Raw genomic sequence first — 18,052 nt, forward strand, 5'->3', positions numbered from 1 at the left:
AAAGTTGCATTCCTCTATTTAGCTTTTAGACTTTCTTTACTTTAGCAGCTCTGTCAAAATGCTTATAAATTTCATTTAATTCAGAATTTATATAATTATGAGAGTCGAACTTCTATACGACTGGCAGATGTTGTAAAGCAGAATATCATGTATTGTTTAACGGCCTCCATTTCTGTAACTAGACGGCATGTAGTTACAGAGACAAAGAGTCTATTAAACACTAAGCAACAGACTATTTTGCATTTAATTTTGCTGGCTTAGTTAAGCAATACGTTCTTCCCATTCATCTGGTAAACTGAGTTAACATGAGCAAATTTGAAATCAACCCATTTTAAATTTTTTCTAAACTGCTCTTGGTGAATTTCATATATTGCGTCATTTCCTTATAGTGGACATTAAAATGTTTTATTTCTTTCTATGCTTTCGTTTCCTAGAAACCTTACATCTATTTATTCAAAACACGTTCTAGGCTGGTGAACTCTACTTATATGAATTGTTGTAAACATGAGTCGTTATAATGAACAATTTGTCTAATCTATTGCAACAATATTCAATCATCATCAATTTTCTGAAAGCAAACGTGAAAATACTTTTAGAAAGGAAGTTAAAATGTTACATAATTATAGAAATCAATACTTGATTTATACATCCAAAAAGTTTAAGAACAAATGATTATATGATTATATTGATGATAAACCTTTCATAAATAAAGTAAATGTTTTACTACGAAAGCTTTAAAGAAATTAATAATCGTCCATAAATAGAAAATAAAGATGATATCAAGCTCAAGAAAAGCGTTTCTTGGGACTCTCATAATCCTGTCTATTAGTGTACAAATAGTAAATGGTAATGACGACATATCAATCTGCAAGAAAAGCTTAGAGAGATTAAAAGACAACGTGAAAGAATGGATGGAAACTTGCGTTGATAAAAATGGCAATGACGATAACACAACTGCATGCAAAGAAGTAAAACAATACAACAAAGAAATGATGCAAATGCAAACAGAAATGTGTTTCTACAAAGGTATATTCATTGGATTTGACAAATTTTCATAGTTTCTTGTTCATAGCACCAAAAACAATATGCAACAATAATAGGTAGAAGTTATGCAGCAAATCTAATTTCAGTTATTAGTAATATTTCTATAGTGAAAAATTCTTTCTGAAAATACTTATTCTGGTCTTTCACCAATATTATGATCGTAAAGTCTATAAAAGTTTGCATTTTTTTAATCCACTTGCATTGTTGTTACTTATAGTTTTTTATTATTTATTTAGATGTTTATCCAAAGCCATATTTGATTATTATGAGCTTTGATAAAGTATACTCTGTCGATTCTATTACTGGAGATATTCATGTCAGCACTATTAATGGATCCAGTAAGAATAAATCTGACCATGCATCAAAATATAATGACATAGAAATTGATGTAGTTGAGAATGTGCTTTACTACATTGATGACAAAGACATCAAACGGGGAAATTTTGACTTAACTAGAAACGAAGTTTTTGCGAAAAGTGTTTCTGTTCATGATATTACAGTTGACTGGATTGGTCGTCGTATCTTTTACATTGACTACACGAACATTATCTACCAAATTCATTTGAAAAAGAAAATTACAAGTGTTATGAGGCTTCAACCAGGCTTACAATTTTCCAGCATTGCATTTGACTCAAAACATGGGTAAGGCGATATTGGAATTTTTTTATTTACTTGTAAGCGTAATTGATGTCAATCTATTGGAGGGTTTTCTTAAGTAAGCTAAGAGTTTTTATTTTTAGAGACGGCATTTTAATTTAATAGAAAAGTTGAATTTTTAAAGTCCGTATCATGGCCTGTTATTTAGAGGTACAATAATAAAAAAAAATATTGATTTTCGAAGGAAAACAAAACTCGCTTTTACCCAAGGGAGCAAATATTAGTATTTTTTTGTGTAGAAAGAAACAAATGTCATATATTTTGACGGCTTTTCAATAAAATTAACGAGATTTAGCCAGCACTCTGAGGCATTTCAAACCAACTGAAAGGATGAGCTCAGCTCGTGTGATTATTCAGCACACATGCTGTAGAAAATAACATGCAGATCCTGAAATTGCAAAAATCGACAGCGATAATTATGTTGAGCAATCAAAAAGCTTTGAGAAATATGTAACAACGGAGGGATCAATGTTTATAATTGATGAAATCGTTAAATAAAATAAAACAGGCCGATAAAAACAGCAATAAAATATTAAATAATTACTTTACCGATGAAACTTTAGTCAAATACAATCAGAATATTGGTTTGCCACAACCAAAAACAAAAAAGTAGTCTAACTTCACTGTGCAACTTGGTGTTGTACATTTAATAAGATTACTGGCTTCGGCTGGCCACCTAAGAGCGCTTTTTTTTAGCAGAAAATGCAATTTGCTTGACGCCTCCATGGTAATCATATGCTTAATAAGATATGCCCTACACAAAAGATTTCAACAGATTGGGAGCATTTTTTGTTGCTTTGCTGTGCCCTTTCATATACTGTGCAACAATCTCAATACGAAATAGCAATAAATTTTAAATAATTCACGAAGGTGGTGAACGTAAGAAACTTCAACCTTTCGTTTTTTTTTGAAGATAAAAACTGCGCACATTCCACGTAGTTACATCAAAATATAAAAAGAATTTTAGTTTTCAAAAATGTGGCAATTTAGAAAAATCAGTATATCAAGTTTATAGTTTTTCAAGCCTTCTTTTAACTTGCATTGAATGGCGGAGTATATTGAAAAGTCAAGAGTTGCAAATTAAGTGTCTGCACACTACCCTGCAATAAATCCAATCACACATCCAATCAAATCACGGGATTGGAAAATCGTTCCAATACCTTTAGTTCATGCAGTGTTTCTTAGTGTAATTGATGCAAACGTTAGATCTGTAGTTGCTCAACTGATGATGAATCTGAAGATAATAATCACTTTAGAGATTAAAAGAAATTGTCTGAAAAGCCTGTGAAGCGAGAACTTTCTGAATATGTTATAATTAATTTACAAATTTAAAAAATTTCTTCTAACGATTCCTATGAACTCTCCATTCATGAGAGCCTTCTAATTAATAAATACAAGTCTTCACTCATCGTTCAAGAAAGATCCATTGCACTTAACCTCTCTTAGCGTCAGTATATTTTACTTCTCAACTTCTTTATCATGTATTCCATTTTGCACCGCCTCCTTAATACGTAATTTAACACCTTTTGTAAATACAATATCTTGTTTTAACATCTCATTATAAATTATAATTTGACTGAATATGTCTTGAGTAAGGACGAAACGTCGGTATAAATTCCATTTTACAACTTTTGGTCTATTTCTATGGCTCTAATTAAAACTTTATGTTGGGCATTAATTTTATCATATTACAAGAAAAATTAATTTTCACGAACACAAAAACCAAAGAACGTTAGTATATACGAGAAAGTTTTTAAAGAGTTCGGGGCAAGGTGCAATGAACGACAAGAATACATGGACTTTATTGTTACTCAAATGAGTAATATATTTAAGAAATGTATAAGAGAATGCAAATATGCTGCGATGATAATTAAAACTGCCAGTTGCATCAAACATTTTCGATAAAGTAAGCCATAGTGTTCAAGCAGTTTTGCAGCTTGTCTAATCAAGAGATTCTTAAAACACGAACATGACATGGCAATAGAATCATCATTTTCAAATGATACCAATAGCGCTAGCTCCAGTGTCAATTTTTCTAATTTTCAGAAAAACAATGAAGAAATTTGACAATTGAATAGAGAAGGTTAAGATAGTTGTAAAAATCGTTTGTCCAAACAAACTGAAAAAAGTATCAACAAAGACAATGTTTGTAAAGCTATAGCTCTTTTAAAGACATTTGTAGACGATGATCCATCCAAGGAGCTGCTACTTTTCATGCAAGATGAAACTGAAAAATAAAGAAAGCTTAAACCTGAAATGACAAAGCTTTCTTAAATTTATATCTACATTAAATGGTGCATATCATTTACCAACACCAAATTTTCAATTCGAACAAAATTTCCACGCATCAGGTAATTTTTAGCATTATCAATTACCAATACAATTCATTCAGCAGCAACTCCAAACTACAGCATTACTCATTCCGACAATAATCTCAAACAATACCAATCATTATAGAAGTTATGTGAATAAAAATAATATATTACATTTATTATGCTCTGAATCACATGCAATGTTTAATTACTTCATATATTTTAGTTCGGTTTTCAAACGAGGGATTTCAAATATTAAAGATGATCTTTTCCTGTTAGCTACAATAGCTTTATCTTGATATATTATCAAATTTCATGAATATGTTCCATTAAACCGTCTATATATGAAAGTAGTTCTGAATACTTTGACAACATCTTTGTCTAAATTAAAAAAAATTCTATCTTTTGTTTTATGAATATATTAGCCTGTTTATTGTTTATGTATTTAATTACGTATAGAGAACACTAATTTACAATACAAATATTTTTATTAAGGTATCTATTCTTGGCAGAAAGTACAGAACTTTTCTTATGGTTATGGAGCATGACTGCAAATAAACATGATATTTTTTCAGTTTCACTTCAATCAATAGCACATGATCTAACGCTTGACATGGCTAAAGAGAAGATTTATTGGCGAGTGTCAAACGGAAATGTTTTTTCTTGTGATTACTACTCCCATAATGTAATTGATTTTGGAACTTCAGGAGGTCCCATGGCAGTATTTAAAGATTTCATTTATATCATAACTAGTGTCGGACGAAGTGTCGTTAGTGTCCATAACACAACAGATCAACGTACGAGGCGTAAATATTTTCTTCCTGTAAACAACGGTTATCTTGATTTGGCTGTAGCTATACACAGTATCACTCCTGACTCAAACGGTAGTTAAATATTTACTTATTTGACATAACAAGCTAAGACTTGCAAAACTCTCACGCTAATGTACTTAAAATTGAAAGACGTTAAAAGTTTAAAGTTACATTGCCTTATTAAACGGTTGTTCTTCCTTCCAAAATTATAGAAAATTTGATAAACATTAAGTTCAAAGTGCAAAGTGTCTAATCTGGATGTTTTGCCGTTTGTCTATTCTTGCCAAATTTGTTGGGTGTTAAATTTATATCTTTATTGTTTCTTACATCATTTCAACAATCACTCTGGCTTGTAATCAGTTTTAAATAAGAAAAAATTCATGAAAATAGAATGAAAGACAAAACGTCCAATTTGAGCATGTTGTGCAGTGAGCTTAATATTTATCAAATCTTCTAAATATTTAGTACATTGCAAAACAGAGTTCAAACTTTTAAATCTTTGGATTAAACTAGATTTGAAACTTTTCATTTTCTTTCTGCATGCAGTTCAAAGTGAGGCAATTACGAAGTACTCTCATGGTTTTCGAGATTAAATCTTAATTCATTTTACTTTTAAATAATCAAGACAAGGCAATGCCAAAATACATGAGCTTTGGCACATTTTGTTAGAAATATTGATGAATTGATAATTTCCTGAACATTTTTAATTATCTAACTTCTTTAGATACATCCTTTATAGTATCCCGAACAGCCAGCAAATCTGTTCATACTCTGTAAATTTTCAACATTTATTTAATTGTTTTGTTTTACGATATTCGTGAACACCAAAGATACCAACAATACATCACAAATTTCCTAGCTGGGTACGTCATAGTGGATACTGAATGACAAATTGTGTTCTTTGAGAAAGAACATGTTTTTTTGAAATCCATAGTTGATTTTATTTTTAATTTTATTATTCTATATAGCGACAAACACTTTTCGACTTCCTTTATGTGGACCCAACACTTACTATCGTAAAATTAATGGATCATTAAACTGCACGTGTATGAAAGGATACTCAGGAGAATGTAACTCGTGCCAGGGTATGGATTTATAACTAAACAAACACAACTTGTTCCACAAGGACATAATTAAACATAACCTATTATATCTATGCCCATAAAAGATTAAGTAATACCAGAGAAAAGGACCGCCTATTGACCAAATTTTCCGTGGAGGAATGTGATAATCCTTATATTATTTGTTTTGTTACGATTTTTACATTAATTATGGCTTTTTAAAGCTGCAGGCTTTAGCTTATGTAGCTCCATTAGAATTTTTTTGCATATTAAAAAGGAGCATCTCCAAATTAACACTGCAGTGTAATTTTATGTCTTTTAATGTCGTGCTGTCTATCTTAAGAATTCATTTTTAATTTGTTTTTAACTGACCGTTAAGGTTCAGCTAAAGCCATGCCTAGAGAGCACCAAAAACGTATTTCTGAATAATTAAAAAGACAGTTATTTTAAAAATACGATATAGTTTTCCACGTTGTAAGCGAAGAGTCTATGTGAACAATTTACTTTTTATTTTTTTGCTTGTTTCAACAAGTTATGGGGCAGTGTTGCCATATGGCAATAAAATCAAATGATTGAATGGAAAACTAATGGGAACATTCGCAAGTTAAAGTGTTAATAAGATATTTATATTACAAAAAGAAATGAGGACTGATCTAAATAAAAATTATTTAGACTCATGAAAGTCAAATAGTGTCTACTTGTCTAAAACGTTTTGATATTGTACTCATGTAATATTTTTTATCAATTTTTTGTTACTAATTTAATTCATTAATTTCGCCTTAGAAGATTTTACAATGGCATCTAACATATTAGGATACTTCATATGTATTCATGTAACTTAGAATATTTCGGAGTTGAGATTCTATGTTTTGCAATATCTCTTTATTTTCTTTTTTATCAGTTTAACTCTGTAAGACTTCGGGGACCAAAAGTTCTATTGGCAAAGGTCGTGTAGAAGTATTTTACAATGGAGAATGGGGAACAATTTGTGATGATAACTGGGATTTAAACAATGCTAAAATTGTTTGTCGACAACTTGGTTATGTCTATGCTGTCAGGGCTTTACTAGGAGGTAGTGTTCCTTATGGCAGTGGAAGAATATGGTTAGACGAAGTTCTTGTGTAGGAAATGAAAATATTATTTCGAGTTGTTCACATAGAGGATGGGGATCCATAATTGTATTATGAAGATGCTGGTGTACAATGTTCAGGTTTGTATGTACATTTTTATACAAGATGATAAACTGAATTATTTGGGGATCCTCAATGATGAATTTAAACATTTAATATGATTTTATAATACTGAAATAGATATTGACAAATGCCTTAAGTATAAACACAGCTTCGGACGTAAATTAACCAAATAAACACAACTCGTTCCACGAGTACATAATTAAACATAACCAATTTTATGATTGCCCAGAGAAAAATTCGACAACACCAGAGAAAATCGGCAGTCCATTGGCCAACTTTTCCTTGGAGGAATAGGATAATCTTTAAATTATCAGTTTTGTTACGATTGTTTACATTCATTATAGCTTTTTAAAGCTGTATGCTGTAGCTTATGATGCCCCCCTCAAAATTTTTTTCACATTAATAAGGAGCATCTCCAAATTTACACTGCAGTGTAATTTTATGTCTTGTAATGGCGTGCTGTCTATCTTAAGAATTCATTTTAAATTTGTTTTTAGCTGACCGTTAAGGTTCAGCTAAAGCCATGCCTAGAGAGCACCAGAAACATATTTCTCAATAATTAAAAGACAGTTATTTTAAAATGCGATAAAGATTCCCACGTTTTAAACGAAGAGTATGAGTGAACTATTTACTCTTTATTTTTGCCTGTATCAACAAGTTATGGGTAGTTTTGCCATATTGCAATAAAATGAAATGATTGAATGGGAAACCAATGGGAAAGTTCGCAAGTTAACGGGTTAAGAACTTATTTATATTACATAAAGAAATGAGGACTGGTCTAAATAAAAATTTTTTTCGACTCATGAAAGTCAAATAGTGTGTCTGATGGTCCAAAACGTTTTGATATTGTACTTATGTAAGTTTTTTTATCAAATTTTGTTACTAATTTAAATCATTAATTTCGCACAAGAATATTTTACAATGGCACCAAACATAACAGGATACTTTATATAAACATGTAACTTAGAATATTTTGGAGTGAAGACTTCTATGTTTTGCAATATCTCTTTATTTTCTTTTTATCAGTTATCAACTCTGTTAGACTTCGGGGACCAGAAAGTTCTATTGGCAGAGGTCGTGTGGATGTATTTTACAATGGAGAATGGGGAACAATTTGTGATGATGGCTGGGATTTAAACGATGCTAAAGTTGTTTGTCGACAACTTGGTTATGACTATGCTGTCAGGGCTTTACTAGGAGGTAATGTTCCACATGGCAGTGGAAGAATATGGTTAGACGAAGTTCGTTGTGTAGGAAATGAAAATAATATTTCGAGTTGTTCACATAGTGGATGGGGATCACATAATTGTACACATGATGAAGATGCTGGTATACAATGTTCAGGTTTGTTTCTACATTATTTACATTTATTTACAAAGATAATAAACTGAATTATTTGAAGGATCCTCAATGATTAATCGAAACATTTAATATGATTTTCAAATACTGAAACAATATTGACAAATTCCTTAAGTATAAACACAGCTTCGGACGTAAATTAACCATATAAACACAACTCGTTCCACGAGGACATAATTAAACATAACCTATTTTATGATTGCCCATAGAAAGATTCGATAATACTCGAGAAAAAGGGCAGTCCATTGACCAAATTTTCCGTGGAGGAATGTAATAATCCTTAAATTATCTGTTTTTTTACGATTGTTTACATTCATTATAGCTTTTTAAAGCTGTAGGCTGTAGCTTATAAAGGTCCATTAAAATTTTTTTTGCATATTTAACAGAAGCATCTCCAAATTAACACTGAGTGTAATTTTATGTCTTTTAATGTCGTGCTGTCTATCTTAAGAATTCATTTTAATTTGTTTTAACTGACCGTTAAGGTTCAGCTAAAGCCATGCCTAGAGAGCACCAGAAACGTATTTCTGAATAATTAAAAGACAGTTATTTTAAAATACGATATAGTTTTCCACGTTGTAAGCGAAGAGTCTATGTGAACAATTTACTTTTATTTTTTGCTTGTTTCAACAAGTTATGGGGCAGTGTTGCCATATGGCAATAAAATCAAATGATTGAATGGAAAACTAATGGGAACATTCGCAAGTTAAAGTGTTAATAAGATATTTATATTACAAAAGAAATGAGGACTGATCTAAATAAAAATTATTTAGACTCATGAAAGTCAAATAGTGTCTACTTGTCTAAAACGTTTTGATATTGTACTCATGTAAGTTTTTTATCAATTTTTGTTACTAATTTAATTCATTAATTTCGCCTAAGAAGATTTTACAATGGCATCTAACATATTAGGATACTTTATATGTATACATGTAACTTAGAATATTTCGGAGTTGAGACTTCTATGTTTTGCATTATCTCTTGATTTTCTTTTTTTATCAGTTATCAACTCTGTTAGACTTCGGGGACCAGAAAGTTCTATTGGCAAAGGTCGTGTAGAAGTATTTTACAATGGAGAATGGGGAACAATTTGTGATGATGGCTGGGATATAAACGATGCTAAAGTTGTGTGTCGACAACTTGGTTATGACTATTATTTCAGGGCTTTACTAGGAGGTAATGTTCCACATGGCAGTGGAAGAATATGGTTAGACGACGTTCAATGTGTAGGAAATGAAAATATTTCGAGTTGTTCACATAGAGGATGGGGATTGCATAATTGTAGACATGATGAAGATGCTGGTGTACAATGTTCAGGTTTGTATGTACATTATTTACATTTTATACAAAGATGATAAACTGAATTATTTGAGGGATCTTCAATGATTAATTGAAACATTTAATATGATTTTATAATACTGAAATAGATATTGACAAATGCCTTAAGTATAAACACAGCTTCGGACGTAAATTAACCAAATAAACACAACTCGTTCCACGAGTACATAATTAAACATAACCAATTTTATGATTGCCCAGAGAAAGATTCGACAATACCAGAGAAAATGGGCAGTCCATTGGCCAACTTTTCCTTGGAGGAATATGATAATCCTTAAATTATCAGTTTTGTTACGATTGTTTACATTCATTATAGCTATTTAAAGCTGTATGCTGTAGCTTATGATGCTCCATTAAAATTTTTTTGCACATTAATAAGGAGCATCTCCAAATTTACACTGCAGTGTAATTTTATGTCTTGTAATGGCGTGCTGTCTATCTTAAGAATTCATTTTAAATTCGTTTTAACTGACCGTTAAGATTTAGCTAAAGCCATACCTAGAGAGCACCAGAAACATATTTCTCAATAATTAAAAGACAGTTATTTTAAAATGCGATAAAGATTCCCACGTTTTAAACGAAGAGTATGAGTGAACTATTTACTCTTTATTTTTTGCCTGTATCAACAAGTTATGGGGTAGTTTTGCCATATTGCAATAAAATGAAATGATTGTATGAGAAACCAGTATGGGAAAGTTCGCAAGTTAACGGGTTAAGAACTTATTTATATTACATAAAGAAATGAGGACTGGTCTAAATAAAAATTTTTTTCGACTCATGAAAGTCAAATAGTGTGTCTGATGGCTCAAAACGTTTTGATATTGTACTTATGTAAGTTTTTTTTATCAAATTTTTTTTACTAATTTCAATCATTAATTTCGCACAAGAATATTTTACAATGGCACCCAACATAACAGGATACTTTATATATAAATATGTAACTTAGAATATTTTGGAGTGAAGACTTATATGTTTTGCAATATCTCTTTATTTTCTTTTTTTATCAGTTATCAACTCTGTCAGACTTCGGGGACCAGAAAGTTCTATTGGCAGAGGTCGTGTGGATGTATTTTACAATGGAGAATGGGGAACAATTTGTGATGATGGCTGGGATTTAAACGATGCTAAAGTTGTTTGTCGACAACTTGGTTATGACTATGCTGGCAGGGCTTTACTAGGAGGTAATGTTCCACATGGCAGTGGAAGAATATGGTTAGACGAAGTTCGTTGTGTAGGAAATGAAAATAATATTTCGAGTTGTTCACATAGTGGATGGGGATCACATAATTGTACACATGATGAAGATGCTGGTATACAATGTTCAGGTTTGTTTCTACATTATTTACATTTATTTACAAAGATAATAAACTGAATTATTTGAAGGATCCTCAATGATTAATCGAAACATTTAATATGATTTTCAAATACTGAAACAATATTGACAAATTCCTTAAGTATAAACACAGCTTCGGACGTAAATTAACCATATAAACACAACTCGTTCCACGAGGACATAATTAAACATAACCTATTTTATGATTGCCCATAAAAAGATTCCATAATACTCGAGAAAAAGGCAGTCCATTGACCAAATTTTCCGTGGAGGAATGTAATAATCCTTAAATTATCTGTTTTTTTACGATTGTTTACATTCATTAGAGCTTTTTAAAGCTGTAGGCTGTAGCTTATAAAGGTCCATTAAAATTTTTTGCATATTTAACAGAAGCATCTCCAAATTAACACTGAGTGTAATTTTATGTCTTTTAATGTCGTGCTGTCTATCTTAAGAATTCATTTTAATTTGTTTTAACTGACCGTTAAGGTTCAGCTAAAGCCATGCCTAGAGAGCACCAGAAACGTATTTCTGAATAATTAAAAGACAGTTATTTTAAAATACGATATAGTTTTCCACGTTGTAAGCGAAGAGTCTATGTGAACAATTTACTTTTATTTTTTCTTGTTTCAACAAGTTATGGGGCAGTGTTGCCATATGGCAATAAAATCAAATGATTGAATGGAAAACTAATGGGAACATTCGCAAGTTAAAGTGTTAATAAGATATTTATATTACAAAAGAAATGAGGACTGATCTAAATAAAAATTATTTAGACTCATGAAAGTCAAATAGTGTCTACTTGTCTAAAACGTTTTGATATTGTACTCATGTAAGTTTTTTATCACTAATTTAATTCATTAATTTCGCCTAAGAAGATTTTACAATGGCATCTAACATATTAGGATACTTTATATGTATACATGTAACTTAGAATATTTCGGAGTTGAGACTTCTATGTTTTGCATTATCTCTTGATTTTCTTTTTTTATCAGTTATCAACTCTGTTAGACTTCGGGGACCAGAAAGTTCTATTGGCAAAGGTCGTGTAGAAGTATTTTACAATGGAGAATGGGGAACAATTTGTGATGATGGCTGGGATATAAACGATGCTAAAGTTGTGTGTCGACAACTTGGTTATGACTATTATTTCAGGGCTTTACTAGGAGGTAATGTTCCACATGGCAGTGGAAGAATATGGTTAGACGACGTTCATTGTGTAGGAAACGAAAATAATATTTCGAGTTGTTCACATAGAGGATGGGGATTGCATAATTGTATTATATGCTGGTGTACAATGTTCAGGTTTGTATGTACATTATTTACATTTTATACAAAGATGATAAACTGAATTATTTGAGGGATCTTCAATGATTAATTGAAACATTTAATATGATTTTATAATACTTAGATATTGACAAATGCCAAATAAACACAGCTTCGGACGTAAATTAACCAAAAAACACAACTCGTTCCACGAACATAATTAAACATAACCAATTTTATGATTGCCCAGAACAATACCAGAGAAAATGGGCAGTCCATTGGCCAACTTTTCCTTGGAGGAATATGATAATCCTTAAATTATCAGTTTTGTTACGATTGTTTACATTCATTATAGCTATTTAAAGCTGTATGCTGTAGCTTATGATGCTCCATTAAAATTTTTTGCACATTAATAAGGAGCATCTCCAAATTTACACTGCAGTGTAATTTTATGTCTTGTAATGGCGTGCTGTCTATCTTAAGAATTCATTTTAAATTCGTTTTAACTGACCGTTAAGATTTAGCTAAAGCCATACCTAGAGAGCACCAGAAACATATTTCTCAATAATTAAAAGACAGTTATTTTAAAATGCGATAAAGATTCCACGTTTTAAACGAAGAGTATGAGTGAACTATTTACTCTTTATTTTTGCCTGTATCAACAAGTTATGGGTAGTTTTGCCATATTGCAATAAAATGAAATGATTGAATGGGAAACCAATGGGGAAAGTTCGCAAGTTAACGGGTTAAGAACTTATTTATATTACATAAAGAAATGAGGACTGGTCTAAATAAAAATTTTCGACTCATGAAAGTCAAATAGTGTGTCTGATGGTCCAAAACGTTTTGATATTGTACTTATGTAAGTTTTTTTATCAAATTTTGTTAATAATTTAAATCATTAATTTCGCACAAGAATATTTTACAATGGCACCCAACATAACAGGATACTTTATATATAAACATGTAACTTAGAATATTTTTGAAGACTTCTATGTTTTGCAATATCTCTTTATTTTCTTTTTATCAGTTATCAACTCTGTTAGACTTCGGGGACCAGAAAGTTCTATTGGCAGAGGTCGTGTGGATGTATTTTACAATGGAGAATGGGGAACAATTTGTGATGATGGCTGGGATTTAAACGATGCTAAAGTTGTTTGTCGACAACTTGGTTATGACTATGCTGGCAGGGCTTTACTAGGAGGTAATGTTCCACATGGCAGTGGAAGAATATGGTTAGACGAAGTTCGTTGTGTAGGAAATGAAAATAATATTTCGAGTTGTTCACATAGTGGATGGGGATCACATAATTGTACACATGATGAAGATGCTGGTATACAATGTTCAGGTTTGTTTCTACATTATTTACATTTATTTACAAAGATAATAAACTGAATTATTTGAAGGATCCTCAATGATTAATCGAAACATTTAATATGATTTTCAAATACTGAAACAATATTGACAAATTCCTTAAGTATAAACACAGCTTCGGACGTAAATTAACCATATAAACACAACTCGTTCCACGAGGACATAATTAAACATAACCTATTTTATGATTGCCCATAGAAAGATTCGATAATACTCGAGAAAAGGGCAGTCCATTGACCAAATTTTCCGTGGAGGAATGTAATAATCCTTAAATTATCTGTTTTTTTACGATTGTTTACATTCATTATAGCTTTTTAAAGCTGTAGGCTGTAGCTTATAAAGGTCCATTAAAATTTTTTTTGCATATTTAACAGAAGCATCTCCAAATTAACACTGAGTGTAATTTTATGTCTTTTAATGTCGTGCTGTCTATCTTAAGAATTCATTTTAATTTGTTTTAACTGACCGTTAAGGTTCAGCTAAAGCCATGCCTAGAGAGCACCAGAAACGTATTTCTGAATAATTAAAAGACAGTTATTTTAAAAATACGATATAGTTTTCCACGTTGTAAGAAAGTCTATGTGAACAATTTACTTTTTATTTTTTGCTTGTTTCAACAAGTTATGGGGCAGTGTTGCCATATGGCAATAAAATCAAATGATTGAATGGAAAACTAATGGGAACATTCGCAAGTTAAAGTGTTAATAAGATATTTATATTACAAAAGAAATGAGGACTGATCTAAATAAAAATTATTTAGACTCATGAAAGTCAAATAGTGTCTACTTGTCTAAAACGTTTTGATATTGTACTCATGTAAGTTTTTATCAATTTTTGTTACTAATTTAATTCATTAATTTCGCCTAAGAAGATTTTACAATGGCATCTAACATATTAGGATACTTTATATGTATACATGTAACTTAGAATATTTCGGAGTTGAGACTTCTATGTTTTGCATTATCTCTTGATTTTCTTTTTTTATCAGTTATCAACTCTGTTAGACTTCGGGGACCAGAAAGTTCTATTGGCAAAGGTCGTGTAGAAGTATTTTACAATGGAGAATGGGGAACAATTTGTGATGATGGCTAAAGTTGTTTGTCGACAACTTGGTTATGACAGGGCTTTACTAGGAGGTAATGTTATGGCAGTGGAAGAATATGGTTAGACGACGTTCAATGTGTAGGAAATGAAAATAATATTTCGAGTTGTTCACATAGAGAATGGGGATTGCATAATTGTAGACATTATAAGATGCTGGTGTACAATGTTCAGGTTTGTATGTACATTATTTACATTTTTATACAAAGATGATAAACTGAATTATTTGAGGATCTTCAATGATTAATTGAAACATTTAATATGATTTTATAATACTGAAATAGATATTGACAAATGCCTTAAGTATAAACACAGCTTCGGACGTAAATTAACCAAATAAACACAACTCGTTCCACGAGTACATAATTAAACATAACCAATTTTATGATTGCCCAGAGAAAGATTCGACAATACCAGAGAAAATGGGCAGTCCATTGGCCAACTTTTCCTTGGAGGAATATGATAATCCTTAAATTATCAGTTTTGTTACGATTGTTTACATTCATTATAGCTATTTAAAGCTGTATGCTGTAGCTTATGATGCTCCATTAAAATTTTTGCACATTAATAAGAGCATCTCCAAATTTACACTGCAGTGTAATTTTATGTCTTGTAATGGCGTGCTGTCTATCTTAAGAATTCATTTTAAATTCGTTTTAACTGACCGTTAAGATTTAGCTAAAGCCATACCTAGAGAGCACCAGAAACATATTTCTCAATAATTAAAAAGACAGTTATTTTAAAAATGCGATAAAGATTCCCACGTTTTAAACGAAGAGTATGAGTGAACTATTTACTCTTTATTTTTTGCCTGTATCAACAAGTTATGGGGTAGTTTTGCCATATTGCAATAAAATGAAATGATTGAATGGGAAACCAATGGGGAAAGTTCGCAAGTTAACCGGTTAAGAACTTATGCACAGGTTAAACTAGCACCTTTTAATGTGGGGATGAAATTGCTCTGCAAGGACACAAGATGCCCTGCAGATCATATAGATTAGTACTTATTCAACAGTAAAATATTGTGATGATAGAACAGATTTTCGCTATATATTTTTGTAATACATTTTGTATTCTTGTGACAGAACGCAGTTTAGCGTATTATTAAATCTTTAATGTCATTTTTTGCATCCTTGCAGTTGCCCAATTTTTTAAAATAACATTTAAGTCAACATTGTCCGTAATGTCTTTTTCACATGCAAGAACGATTAAGTCATTTAATCGCGTATCTATCTTTCTGCATCTCAAGCAGTTTTTGACAGTCATATACTTCCTGAAACACCTTTCATCTTTTGCAAAGGACACTGGAGCGGTCAGCAATAGTTGATACGCCTTGCACAAAATTGGAAAGACGTTTTTGTGATTGAAAGCAAATAACGCAACGTCTTGAAGGGATTTGGGTTCTGATTTAAGTTGTGACGACACAATATTATTGGAAACTTCCAACTCAGACAGCAGTATACCTGCATCAACATCTTATACCGCCGGTGGAAAAAGACTACACTTTTCATGAACTGATTCAGCCATCTGTCTTTCTAGTGGCAGCTGTAAGCTCTCTCCAAAAGGTTTTATCTGGTCGATGTAAACTTTAATGATATTAGTATACTCGGTAATAAGTGAGTCTAGAACCAAGTACATTTCTTTTGGTACAAGTCTTTAAAGGTTTTTCTGTTGTTATTTCGGAATGCTCACCAATTAGTTTGGGTGACTTTCTTGATCGATGATGACGTGTGTATTCTGCCATTACGTCTATTCCTACTTTGGTAACGAATGCAACCATGGCCTCTATCTCTGATTCTAATCCGTTATCGTCACTTCGAATTTGTCTAAGGTTTTTTATTGTAGCATCAATCAGGTTAAGTGCATATATTATATTTAGCCCCTCCTCCTGCTGTTGTTTGATTAGGGATTGGTTTTGTCATTATGATTTGCATGAAAATAAAAGCTAAAAGAAAGTCAAAACTAAGAAATTTCTTTTTTATTCCATCGCCTTTAGATTTTACTTTTGATTCTACTTCTCGAGCATTAATAACTTTCACAATATTATTTGGTATTACCTCATAATTTCTCCAGATAGCATCAATGGACTCAGAATTGTAAACCGATCTTGTCTTTGACAAGTTTCGAAACTTTAAATGGTTTTCAACATCTTTGCAACTTTCTTCTACAATTTTATTTCTTTTTGTGCTTTTGCTAACGAGCAGATATACGTAATCTAAAGCGCCGTACGTTGATGTACTTATTGAGCTATAATTGCAACAATGCTCGTTGAATGTATTAGACCGATGTCTCTGGCAAGGGATGTAAGGCACTTGTCGTTTTAAAATTTCTTGCAACACATTTTGAGCACCATTTAGTTATCCAGATATTGATGTTGTGAAATCGTATGTTTGAAATGCAAGCATATCTATATCGATTTCATTTTCTATTAAAGATTTAATGACACATTTAGCCGCTCCAGCATCGGTTTTATCAAGGATCTCTTTCATTTCAAGCCGTCTCTCGCATGGGATGCTCATCTGGTTGACATATTTTACAGCGACGATAAGCATGTCTTGATTCAAAGTAATAGGTGTAGTGTCTGCAGACACAGAAAATACGCCGGCGACTTAATTCAGCACAAATTTCATCCCTCACAGATTGAGCCAGCAAATGATGCATCTCATTTTGTGCCTCTGACCTTGTATATGTTGTTCTATATGGCCTTAGGCGCTGATCGTCCAGCCACAGCTGGAGAACAGGAGAATTTATTGGAAAAAGATTTACAATCTGAATGAATTTTCCGTCCTTGTCATTGCCGCTTCCTCTGGATGCCAACGACTGCTTGCCTGAGTGCGAGCCACATCAAGAAGAATCAACATAATTTCTTTGTTCTTTTCTTCATCTCCTTTCTCTTGCATCAATATTTCCTTCATTTTCGCATTCATCATTACATCAATAAGGCTAGATGTTATTGAGAAACGAGCAAAATCAGCCAGAGTAGCTTGTTGGGACTTGCTACTGAAGTGTTTATGAAGTTTTCCTTCATAAACACTTCAGGAAGAAAGATTATATTTTGTTCTTTTACTTTCCATTGCAAAAAAATGACGTGCTTCATCTTTCTATTGCTACCAAGGAAAAATACTATGATTATGCCAATGGATGAAACGTTTTGATTTAATCATGGTAAGACTTGGCAAACACAAGTAGTATTTAAGGACAA

General features: G+C 31.7%; 2 protein-coding genes across 2 annotated transcripts in view; one reads left to right on the top strand and one right to left on the bottom strand.

Moving 5' to 3' along the window:
- LOC124458344 overlaps window positions 1-18,052 on the bottom strand; it is a 71,524-nt gene that overhangs the window by 23,264 nt on the left and 30,208 nt on the right. The gene's annotated exons all lie outside the window — the stretch shown is intronic.
- On the top strand, window positions 799-10,122 carry LOC124458347. Its single transcript, XM_047008378.1, has 6 exons — window positions 799-1,026; window positions 1,281-1,686; window positions 4,509-4,897; window positions 5,794-5,910; window positions 9,441-9,664; window positions 10,093-10,122. Exons 1-6 carry the CDS (start codon window positions 912-914, stop codon window positions 10,120-10,122), a joined length of 1,281 nt encoding a protein of 426 aa, XP_046864334.1. The 5' UTR covers window positions 799-911.

The sequence above is a fragment of the Xenia sp. Carnegie-2017 genome, unplaced genomic scaffold (assembly GCF_021976095.1).
Source record: "Xenia sp. Carnegie-2017 unplaced genomic scaffold, XeniaSp_v1 HiC_scaffold_6, whole genome shotgun sequence".
Classification (NCBI taxonomy): Eukaryota; Metazoa; Cnidaria; class Anthozoa; order Malacalcyonacea; family Xeniidae; genus Xenia; species Xenia sp. Carnegie-2017.

Coding starts and splice junctions, on each gene's coding strand:
- LOC124458347 (XM_047008378.1), top strand. CDS start 912: ATGGAAACTTGCGTTGATAAAAATGGCAATGACGATAACACAACTGCA. Junction 1,687..4,508: donor GCATTTGACTCAAAACATGG/GTAAGGCGATAT, acceptor ATTTTTATTAAG/GTATCTATTCTTGGCAGAAA. Junction 9,665..10,092: donor GGTTAGACGACGTTCAATGT/GTAGGAAATGAA, acceptor CATTCATTATAG/CTATTTAAAGCTGTATGCTG.